The following is a 12,481-nucleotide window of genomic DNA, read 5'->3' as shown; positions in this document are numbered from 1 at the left end:
CACTTAACTATTCTGAGTCTCCTTTGCTGGAAGAAGTTTATAATGAATGATTTAGGAGTATGTTCTATGAGCTACAGAGAAATGTGGTACCCTGGTGATACTTTTAATAGTTGTTCAAAGAACATGAAAGGTAAAATATTAAAGGGAATTTGAATCATTGCCTAAGCACTCATGAGTGTAGTTGGAAGATTAGAGCCTTGTGTAAGTACTAGAGCTCCGTGTGTGTGTGTGTGTGTGTGTGTGTGTGTGTGTGTGTGTGTGTGCATACATATCTATGTGCATGCATGTGCATGTTTGTGTGTGTGCACATGCATGCACATGTGTGTGTGTATGAATATGAAGCATATTCATGGTTATATGAATATTATGAATATTACTTGTTTGGGTTTTTTTTTTTTTAGTCAATCATATTATTAAATGGCTCTGTTAAATGTGTTGATCTTAAGGTTCCCCTTTCTCTATGTGAGTGTATAGATAGGGAGAATTCCTTACAGAGCAGAGTAAGAGGTTTATTCAAGGGATGAGAGTGGACAATGACCAAGGGGTCATTGTGTAGGTTACAGTCTGGAGGAACAAGTTTAGAGCATGGCCAGGGAGATAACTGCAAGATCATTTCTTTTTAAACTATTAGTCCATCCATATTCAAGGTCTCTTGTTTCTTCCTAGCATCAGCCTGGGACTTTCATTTTTTAAAGCCAATTCTTACTCAAAGAACCTTCCAAATGAAGGCCTCTGGGAAAGCAAACACTCTCCATATAGAATGTTAAGTCTTTGGTCTCTGAGTCTTAGGTTCTTTTTGTTGTTGGTTTACGTCATAACATTGTATGTAATCATGGCATTTTCCAGGATTGAGTTTGAGTAAGGCTTTTCTAAACTAATGGAGGAGAGGAGATTTGAAGAGGGCTTCTTGAATCTTGAATTGTGCTTATGTGAATATTTTCATATAACATGAGATTTTTAAAGGATTAAGATTTTTTCAATTTCTCTTATTAATAAAATAGGAAGAAGAGACAAATGGCAGAAATGCTAAATCAAACTCAGGAAGCAGTTCACGTCAATTTCACAAACACTATGTCACACGCAGGGATAAGAAACTGTGAAGTTGAGTTACATGTCATCAAAATGTTCAAATAACTTACAAGCTAATGAAACAACCTATTATTAAAGATCTATTCAAACTCATCCTTTCCTAGAGCACTTCACTTAGAATCGCTTTGTTCACCAAATAATTTCTTTGCAGACTACTGCTAGAATTGTTCCTAAGGACAGAAACATAAATGAGATAATATTTGAACAATATGATTATAAGTATTTAACAGAAAAGGTAGGTAAATAGAGATTTAAATGTGAAAAACCAATGCACTAAAACAGAAGTTTGATTCTAGTGAAAAAGACTGGAGGTAGATAAAGGTGTATACAAAGTTCACAGAAAAAGAGTAGTTCTGCTGGTGTGTAATCTTATAGATTCCTCTAATATGAATATATAATGACTTAGATAATCATTAGAAATCTTAAAAATTAGAGACCAAGATGTTAGGAGTAAAAGTGTGAAGTGAGAAAATTTGGAATTACTCAGCAGGGAGTTAATAAAAAGTACATGACTGATATGATATAGAAAATGGTAGAGAAGATAGGTTGAGGTAGTTACTGGGTTGTTAGAGGGCTGTTATACTAACTCTGAATAGAGATAATCATGAGTGGGAGGACTTAATTTAGCTTATGAGCTGTTATGTTTGAAATATCAGTAGAATAGACAGGCAGGTAGAATTTTAGGTCTGAACTGCTATAGAGAATGTTGAACTGGAGAGAGAATTCAGCTCAGGTGACATGACATGAGTTGAGTAACTGCCTAATTGCTTAGGAAGGTACTTAACAGGGAAGTATTAATACACATAGGTATTCACATTCAAGTTTATACATTTCTCTAAACGTTGCCACCTAATCTTGTTTCTAAAATGAGATGTAACTTCATGGTATTATCACAGCAGATGTAGGTCACTTCCACATCAAGCAAACATTTGGCTCAAAAGGTTTCTTTCTAGAAGTTCTTCTTACCTGCCCACTTTAAAATCTTTTGAAATCTGCACATGTGCCATGCTCTGTACTGCTTCTAATACACAAATGTGAAAATGTAAGATACAAGATTACTTTGCATTTAAGATACTTGCATAGTGCACAGAAAGAATCTCACATTATTATATCAGTTTACCTTATTTTTATTGTTTATGGTATATATTGTCATGTAAATAAACTAACAAAAGATTATAAAATAGATATCAACATCTTCATTTTAAAAATCAAGGCGCTTAAGCAAAGGGATTAACTGATTAATAGAACTAAGGCCACATTCAGAGAGATACATCTATGCCTACCTAACAGTTGCTAATATTCACGGAACATGCTATAAACCTACAGTACCTCTTTGTGTGTATACGTGAGATGGGGTGTGTGTGTGTTTGTGTGTGAAAGAGAGACAGAGAGAGCAAAGACAGAGGCAGAGAGACACAGAGACAAAGAGGGATGGAGAGAGACACATACTGATAGAGCCAGAGGGAGAGACAGAGAGATAGACAGAGAGACAGAGACAGAGACAGAAAGACATAGGCGATGAAAGGGTATAGATAGCCAACCAGGGAAACTAAAATCAAGGAAGGGCGAATTTGTGTGCACCTATATGACAATGTAGACTTGTATCTTTCCATCTTGCCTCTCAGGCTCAATCTGTTTGACCCACTTTGTATTTAGAAGGCATTGCCTTGCCTTTCTTCTTTAACCCTTGTTTTGCTGAATTGCCCAACTTTAGGACATACACCAGTAGAGAATCACTGGTGACCCAGACTGAAGCTTATGTACACCTTGAATGGATCACAAACCACCTACAGAAATTCACAGCAATCCATTGAACAGTCAGTCACCTTTTTAATTTCCTGGACCATTTAGCCATCTTTTCCAGGGAATATTGAAATAGAGTTCATCTTTTTGTAAGCACGTTTAACCTTAGCCACGTGTTTTCCATTCACATGAACTCAGCAAATACTTATTGGCTATCTTCCTGATGTTGAGCCCAACAAAATGACAGCATGCTAGGAAACTAGAATCCTAAGGAATATTCAATAGACTTCACTCTGGAGACACTTGCAGTGAGAGAAGGGGGGTGGTTTTCAGAAAAGGTTATTTACAGATTTTTCTGTACTGTTCATAAGACGGTTAATACAGGGAATTACAGGGTATTATGGGATCTCAAAAAATATGGGAACAGAAATATCTGAAAAGTGGCAAGAACGATGACATTTTATGCAAAACTCAAGGTCTGAGTGATATAAACATCACATTAGGCAAGCTAAGACATTTTAAGCAAAGGAACTATGACCAAAAGCTACAAATGACAAAGCCCTGTGAAATGTTCTTTAATGATGACTTGTTGAGGGATTTTTCATGTCCAATCACATTAAGTCAGTGGAGGGCCTGTGATTGGACAGGAAAAGAGACCTGAGATGGCTTCAGACGTGGACCTGTGTGGCTGTGGCACTTACTAGCTGCAAATAGCTAGGTTTTTATAAGGTTAGAAATATTGGGCTAAAGCTTTTATCATTATCAATTGGTTCTTAAATTACTGTATTGGCATCTTGTAAATTGTGATATTATTTATACATAAATATGATCAATTAAGCTTCAAAAGTTTTGATTTACTTAGTTACTGGACTGTGGATCTGCTGACGGCGGAGAGGAACACAGCTGGGATGCTGTGGGAGCTATCTGGGAGAGAATAGCTCAGCTGCGGCTGAAATCGAAATCAGGACATTGTGTTCTGGCTTGGCAGGGCTGGAGAGATGGCAGGATCTTTTTTAAAATTTCCCTCAACAATGACTAACTCATTTTATATCAAATTTAAAGTGTGTGTGTTGTATATTTGTGTTTTGAGTGTGTGTGAGCATGTATGTGTCTCTGTGTGTATATGTGTGCCTGTGTGTGTGTGTCTGTGTGTCTGTGTGTGTGTGTCTGTGTGTGTGTGTGTGTGTGAGTGTGTAGTCTTCAGAGCAGAGAGTTGGGTGGATAGGATGAGAATGTAAGTCAGAATGTGTGGAAACTTGTGTAGAAAAGAAACTGAGTTTCCCACGGTTACAGTGTCCATACAAAGCAATTGATAATTCCAGGTAAAATGTGCACACACACCAGACACATTGACCAGCACTGGAGCTTGCCAAGTAGTTTCACTTCAGTGTTGGACAATTAGTTTTTCAACCCAGGGTGCCTCCTTCTCTACAGAAAAAGGTTGAAAACCTGTGGCCTGAAGGCTTAGGAAACCCGCCGAGCTCAGGAATGCAGGCCTGCAGGCATGAAACCTGGTCTCTTTGCCCAGTATAAACAGGAAGTAAGAGATGGTCCTAGGAAAGAAAACTGAGATTCTAGGCCAGCAGGAGCTGCTGGCAGACACCTGAGGCACCCAGGGGCCCAGGCACTCAGCTGGTAAATAATTGCTGTAAAGTCAAGAATACTGTACCTCCTCCTCCTCTTCCTCCTCTTCCTCCTCCTCCTTCTGCTCCACCTCCTCCTCCTCCACCACCACCAAGGCTGGTGTGCTTCACCCCAACCCTCACACAGCCCCTGTGTAACTGGAGTTGTTAAAACTTGACCCTCTGTTTTTGAGACAGAAATAAAAGTGGGAGACAGAGGTGGGAGTATAAAAGCTTTTAGACAAAAGTATGCGGCTGGTGGCACTCATATCAGATGACACAGCGTTCCTGTCACAAAGATTGAGCTCAGGTGCTTGAAAAGCTCAAGAGGCAGCTTGGGGACATGGCCTTTTGTCTGCCACTCTTTAAGGAGCAGCTTGTCTTTGGAAGCATGCCTACCTCCTTTGAGAGTGTCCCAGACACGGCTGGGTATGAAGTGTATCTCGTGAAATGCAGTGTGTGAGTAGGAAATAGTGTCAATATTTTCTTTCCAGCACTTAGATTCTGAGACCACGGGGATCCACGAGAAATGAGGCTTCATGTGAGAGCCGAGGAAGTGTTTGGGAATCTAGTTTGACAAACACTAATCTCTAAGAAGGCTTTTCCATCAGACAGGTGGTCTTGGCAAATGGAAATGTTGAGATGAATTGTTGTACCTTGTAGGAGACTGTGGATTTTAGTTGGTGATGGTGATGGTGATAAGAGATAAGTATTGCTTGTAAGAAACAAACTTCTTAATGGTTTTTGCAATGATTCTGAATCCTAGCCTTATACCATTGCACTGTCTTGCCCCTACTACTACTACTACAGATGAGCACATAGGATCTCAATCTCTCTCTCTCTCTCTCTCTCTCTCTCTCTCTCTCTCTCTCTCGTGTGTGTGTGTGTGTGTGTGTGTGTGTGAGTGTGAGTGCTTCTTTCTCTCATTTTTCCTATGAATTTGATAGTATCAGTATACTCCCTTTTTAGGGAAAGAGAATATGAAACTCAGGAAGGCTTAATAATTAACCCAAGGGCTCACAGCTGCTGGATACCTTGTTTACAGGTTAAGATCTTTCTAATCCCAGTACTTAATGCTACATATATTGTGAAGATACACAATATATGTAGCATTAAGTCTTTTTAATGAGATAGGGTCTTGCTACATAGCTCAGGCTAGCCTTGAACTCTTCATCTTCTTGTCATTAGTATTTGGATTGCAGACATGCATTAACCTACGTCTTAAAGAGGAGCAACTTTTGATCATTAAGGGATAGTTAGTGAAATCTTTACCACTAAACAATATTTAGTGATATAAGGGATTTCTTTTGGTTGTTCCAAAATTCTAAAGAGAAGGCAAAAGGATTCCTTTTTAAACAAAGGAAATGAGGCCAAAAGCTACAAATAATAAAGCCATATGAAAATGTCTTAAATAGTGATTAAGTGATTTTATATGAAATTTAAAGTCTCTCTCTCTCTCTCTCTCTCTCTCTCTCTCTCTCTCTCTCTCTCTTTCTCTGTGGTGTGTGTGTGTGTGTGTGTGTGTGTGTGTTTTCAGAGGGAAAACCTGGTGGTGCTTAGGTTGGCTTCATAGGATGGGAGAGGAAGTTAGAATGAGTAGAGATTTCTTGTGTACCTAGCAATGCTCTAGGTATCTGAGGGACAGGTATTACAGAGTTTTCTGTATACTTAAACTGTAAAAAAACCTCTAACCCATGTACATTTGATTTCCAAGTTGTAATATCTTCACTTATCTCATCTCTCACCAAACCTTCTTTTTGGATCACACGGGGCCTTTGACATAGATTCACAACTGATCAAAATGAAGAGAAGAAGTTTCCCTTGAATGCTCAACCTCAGCTTATATATCTGCAACACGACCACACAACTGAGGGCCATAGAGCATTGAGGAACAGTGAAGAGAAGTAGAAATATTGTAAGAGCCAGAAGACCAGGATGCCTGCTTCTAGATAGAGTCCTTTTTGCCATGATAGAAAATATGAATGCCTGAATTTTCAAGGAAAAGGTATCCATAAGAAGACATACATAATGAGATCATTATGGATGGGATGAAATTAAAGACATGGATAGGATGAAATTCCAAGGGTCCTGTCCCTACTGGCTCTAGTGCTCAGTGGTAGCAGAGAGAGGGGAGAACAGTTTTCCTCCAGGGACAAGCTCTCTCATAGGTTGTTCAATGCCAGATGGTAAGCCCAGAATATATACATACACCACTAAATGCCCTCCCTGTTTCCATATATGTATATATTATACATATGTATTATATATAGTATATGTGTACATATATGTGCATATATGTGTATCTTGTATAACAATAATAAAGAAGTTGAGATCATGAAGTATGGAAGGAAGAGGAAGCATGTGGGGAGCTAGGGGGTTATGGGTGGACAGGAGTGATGTTGCTGCAATATTCTTATATGTAGTTCTCAAAAATAAAAAAATCAATAGCAAAAGTTTCACATTGTTGCTCAAATATTGTGCTTAAGGAATATGGTTTGGAATTTTGAGATGCAATGTATTCTCTCTCTCTGCATCTTTGTAGTGGTGAGAAGCATGAGTGACTCCACGTGGCAGGAACGAGGCTGAGCTGGAAGACACAGTGCCCATCTCTAGGCCCTGTCTAACTTGCTGAACCTCATTTCTATCCACTGGAATATTGCTAACCTCTCAGGATTGCCTAAGGGTCTCCTTTTGACATCATTCTTCATATCCTGTAACTGTGGATGACATTTCCTGTTTTGTGTTCATAGGCATTTTCTGTCTCTTTTCCTGCTTACTATAATGACCTTCACATTACTACAGTTGCTGTAGTTCATAGACTACTCAATTGACTTTGACTTTAGCAGTTGTTCGTATTTGACTTTCACGTTCAGCAGGCCCCAACAAATATCTAATTCATAATAGACTACGGGCAAATATTAAGCTGGCTCTTTAATGTTGTACAAGTTATGAATAATAAAAAATAAATAAGGCAGATCATTTTACTATGTGCATGCTTTATGGCTGAGTATTATATTAAATGCCAAGAAAGAGCAAGGCCAACTTTCCTGACAAGCGGTTCATGGCTAAAACAGAAGACTTGCTGACCCCAGGCAGGCCATCACCCAACTGGAGACTGACTAGGGAGAGGATGCTCTTGAGCTTCCCTGGAGTCACTAACTTTATGCTTCGCCTTTTGTTTTACAGTTGTCTGGGTTCACATCTAAGCTTCTTCCAGCTCTTGAGAATGCCCACAAGAATTCTGCTGGATCTGGAAGTGGAAAGGAACTGATGGTGTTAACCCAACCGATCCTCATTGAGACCTACACAGGGCTCATGTCATTCATCGGAAACCGCAACAAACTTGGCTATTCCCTTGCTCGTGGGAGTATTGGCTTTTGAGACTCTTTGTTATAAAGTATATTATCTATAGATAACCAATTTGCTTAAATTCACTACATTTTTGGAATATTGTAGTTATTTTCAGGTAATCCTTAAAGGACTGACTTATAGGTGTTTTAGGAAATCTAAAAGCTTGATTAGGCTGGTAGACAATTTAGGTCTCATATGAGAGAAATTGAGTTTCCATCTATGAAGCAATTTAAATTTCAGTTTGCTAAAATGTAAACTTTCCCTCACATCTACAGATACTTTCCTCATCTTTGTTTTTATATCTCAAACCATGTTTTACTCGCATTAGACTCCCACTGGCTCTGTTATTTTAGCTACTGTTTATGAGGGCACTCCAATCCATAGTTCCTTCTCTGATATTTATCCCAAGATTCAGGTTCTTCCTTATATCTGCCAGTCATCCGTACATCAGTGTTTCCAGCACCCCCCCCCCTTGTCCTCAGCATTTTCCAAATCCAGGTTTCTCTGTGGTGTATTTTATAATCCATCCCCAAAACCTGCCAGTTTCGGTTGGTTTGAACTCTATGCCAAATGCTTCCTGTTATACTAATACATGGATATGTGACATAGCATTATTGTATCCAAGGTTAAAATGCATTCTCCTAAGGCTAAGGTAATGAGATATAACTCATTAGCATAGAGCTTACCCAACTTACACAAAGTCTTAAATTTGATCCTTTAGCACTAAAGAGAAAAAGAAAAATAAATTGCCCCACCTTCCTGAATTCCATCCTTCACTCATAGTGTTGGATCAAATCTTTCATTGTTACCGCGGTCTCTTAATTAGGATCCCCATGCCAAGGCTTTTTCAATTAGTCATGTACCTTTCTGTCAGCTCCTAAAGCACAATTTGATTATAACATTTTACAGTTGGTCAATACTGTCCAAGTAGCTCCTTCTCTTTTGCAGCTTTGTTTTTCAATTATTTGTCAATGACATAGCCTTGTCTATCTTTTGCGGAGTGTCAGTCTGGAAAACAGGAAAATCAAGAGCACTGTGGCTGCTCTGGCCATAGGCTGGCTTCCTCTGTGGTTGAGTTTGTGATTTAAGATGGTTTGAATTGAGGGCATAATTTCAAAACATTTGTCTTCATTCACTTCCTACCCATCTTTTCCCTTTCATTTCTTCTGTCCTCTTGACTTAACTGTAACTTTGAACAACCCAGGACAGTATGTCATTTCTTTAAGTTTCTTCCTTTTTAAAACTTTAAATCTTAACGTTTCTTTATCATAGAAACTCTGAATGGATCACTATAAACTTTAATACAGGAAGAGTTTTGTTGTTGCTGGCTGTTGTTGTTTTTCTTGTTTTGTTTTGCTTTGTTTCCCCGCCTCTCCTGAGACTCAAAGTTGAGATGTTTACCTAGATGTTATAGCTGAATGTTACAGCTAATTCATTCTTTGGCTCATCCAAAGGTTATTTTTATAGTGTTTCTCATTTTAGAAATCTTGCTTCCTCAGAATCAAAGACTCAGGTACAGTCAGTTATCAGTTCCGGTACACACATTCAAAAGCAGAACTTGAACAGTCCTTGTCTCATTCTCTTTACTTCCATTACTATTTTGTCCCTTCCTCTGTCCCTCTTTGTCACACCCACTTCTTCACCCTACGATGGCAAACATTGTTCAAGTCCCTAAGGCAAGGAACTTCTATTGAGACCTTGAGAGGAAATGTTGAAATCCTTAGCTGTCCTGTCAACAGTAGTGAAATGAAAAGTCATTGAATAGTTCTGGCAACACTTCTGAAGAAGGCGTTATTGGCCAATTATTTTAATATTGTTGCCTGAAACCCCCCATATGCCTCCAGGTAGTGGCATTTGCTGGCAGAAGCCTCTGAAATGCCTGGCTTGTTCTCTTGAGTTACTGTTTAAGGCTCTCCTTGATGACTAATTTCTTTGTGTATGTTTGTTCCTCTTGTAAAGCTCAGTCAGACATCCCTATGTGACTTTCTGTTTTTTTTTTTTAATTAGATTATTTTTTTAAAATTTACACTTCAAATGTTATCTCCTTTCCTAATTTCCCCCTGGCCCAGAAACCCTCTATCTCATTACCCCTCCTCCTGCTTCTATGAAGGTGTGCCCCCACCCATCCATCCACTCCCACCTCCTGCCCTCACATTCCCCTATACTGGGGCTAAGGGCTTCTCTATCCATTGATGCCACTGATACCATTCTCTGCTACATATATGGCTGGAGCCATGGGTCCCTCCATGTGTACTCCTTGATTGGTGGTTTAGAGCCTGGGAGCTCTGGTTGGTTGATATTGTTGTTTTTCCTATGGGGGTGCAAACCCCTTCAGCTCCTTCAGTCCTTTCTCTAACTTCTCCACTGGGGACCTCATGAGCAGTTCAGTGATTGGCTGTGAGCGTCTGCCTCTGTATATGTCAGGCTCTGGTAGAGCCTCTCAGGAGACAGATATACACTTCCTGTCAGCATGCACTTCTTGGCATCCACAATATAGGACACAGTGTAGCATCCTCAATGAAAGCTACTCAGAATGAAGGAGATGCAAAGAGGCTACTTAATCCCAAGATCTAGTATCTGTTTCATATGTTGAAAAGCAAGCACATAGCTTCCATGCAAGATTTCTCTGAGTTATACATAAGAAAGAGCTCTCAGGAATTTGAGAGATGTTTCTCAGTAAGCATGAACATCTTTTTGATGTTAAATATCCAAAGTTTGAAGGACTACTTCTTGAATTCTGGATCCTCAACTCACTTGATATAAGGTGATTAGATAGCATGTACACTGTGAGCAGCATTGGTGTAGTACAATATCTGAGAAGTCGGTATAAAACTTCTCTAAACAGTTGTTGCTAAACACTCAGATAATTAGATACCTGTTTTGGAAAGACCTTAAGTAGCTATGCTATTTCCTATAAAATTACTGTAACTTTATTAGTTAATTTTCTAATATCCAATCTGAGGGGCATTTATGCTTATTTCTCAGATGTGGAGCCTCAGTGAAATGGTGTCAAAACATCTCACTGACACAGAAAACATTAAGTTCCTGCATATATAACAGGATTTCTGTGGAAGACCAATGGTGAGGCATCCAGAATAACTCAATTCAGTTTCCAACAAGAATTATTTCTTTGTTACATGAAGCTACTATTAGTTGATGCTTTGCATTCTCACTGAACTCTTTGTTCTTGAGCTCAGCTGACAGCCACAGACCTGGGGAGCGGCGCGTGCCCCTGAATTTTCCCTTCTTTCATCTGACATGTTCCACTAATGCCTCCCAAATGGAAATTATCCATCCATTTTGAAACTAGAGTGGATATAAGAACCTTAAAACTAAAATCACATCCCTATAAACCTGTTCTTTTTTAATCTGGTCTTTGCTTCATTCATTTGATCCCTATACAAATTTCTAATGACACTTCCTTCAGAGTCTGCTTGAATTCCCATAGCAGAAAGCCACATAGACTTCTGATCCATTTCACATTAGTCTCCTCTGTTGTCTCAGAACAAGCAGTGTCTCTCTGCCAGCTCTTTCATTTAAAACATGCTGACTGGTGTAGTATAGTTTAACTTTGCATGCCAGGGTGTGAGGGCATTTGGAAACTGAAGTAAGGTTGCCACATTTCTTAGTTTATGAGGAAAGGCTGGTTGACATGCCTCATTTCCCTGTGTTTGGTTGGACTGTTTTGGTCGCTAGATTTCTGCCCATCCTTTAGCATAGAAAAAAGAAGCTAGCTTATGTCTTGGCTGCTTCCAGATCCTTTGCCAGTTTCATTGTCTCTGTTGAAACATTACTAAAGGTGCCAATTTACAGAGCCCTGGGGCTAAGGAAGGATAGAAACCTTCCAAACCAATGCTTTCATTTTGCAGAACATGAAACACTGGCTTAGAAACTTTTTTAAAAGTCAAAAAAAAAGAGAGAGAGAAAAGAATAGAGAGAAAGAAAATATTGTAAGTTCTTGACAATATTGGAATTAGACTATATTTTCCAGTTCCTATTTTTACTCCACTGCTCTCTTCCATATAGCACCCCCATTTACAGGGAAAAGGATTCATTTACATATTTGTATCACATAGTTGGGTTAATTCAAGAGTAAGAAAACAATAGGCCATAGTTGCTTAGGGGGGGGATTTCCAGAAATTACCTTTATTTTCTTAAAGGCTAAGGTAACTCATGGAACACTCTGACTTCCTATCTGATCAAAATGCCCAAACAAAGCTACGGAAGCCAGCAGAGCCAGCAGATGTTTTGTAAGGTAGCTTTACCTCTACCTGGCATTTCATGGGGCAGCAGGGAGAGGGCAAAAGTATTAAATTTAGGCTTAAAAGCTCCTTAGAAATTCTTTGCACACAAGAGACCATGCTGGAGAAAAGAAGATGACTTATGCCAACGGGAACAAAAAGAGAGGCTAATGCCTGTGGTTTTCAAAGGTTAAGAACAACAACAAAAAAAACAACAGCCCAAGTATTTGCACAGGGATGAAATGCTCCCTGGCTTTTGGCCAACAATTATACAAGGGTTTGTGCCCACATCCTGTAGCTGTGGTTTAGGGACGCTGCTCATGAGTGACTTCTTATGCTCAGTGACAGGAAACTTTAGTCACCGATGTGTAAACTCACCCTTGGTCTGCACCTCCCACCATGAGCTCCAAACCCACTTTGGGGCCAAGTCTTCAG

General features: G+C 39.3%; 1 protein-coding gene across 1 annotated transcript in view; it reads left to right on the top strand.

The window, feature by feature from the left end:
• Window positions 1–7,835, top strand: part of Tprg1 (tumor protein p63 regulated 1) — a 113,664-nt gene extending 105,829 nt beyond the window's left edge. The window contains exon 5 of the mRNA XM_052158817.1: window positions 7,641–7,835. Within this exon, the coding sequence (XP_052014777.1) occupies window positions 7,641–7,835 (195 nt within the window). The remainder of the gene's footprint in view (window positions 1–7,640) is intronic.
• The last annotated feature ends 4,646 nt before the right edge of the window (window positions 7,836–12,481 follow it).

Source organism: Apodemus sylvaticus, chromosome 15 (genome assembly GCF_947179515.1).
Source record: "Apodemus sylvaticus chromosome 15, mApoSyl1.1, whole genome shotgun sequence".
NCBI lineage: Eukaryota > Metazoa > Chordata > Mammalia > Rodentia > Muridae > Apodemus > Apodemus sylvaticus.
Note: the sequence above shows the minus strand (reverse complement) of the source record. Positions and strands in the feature narration are given on the sequence as shown.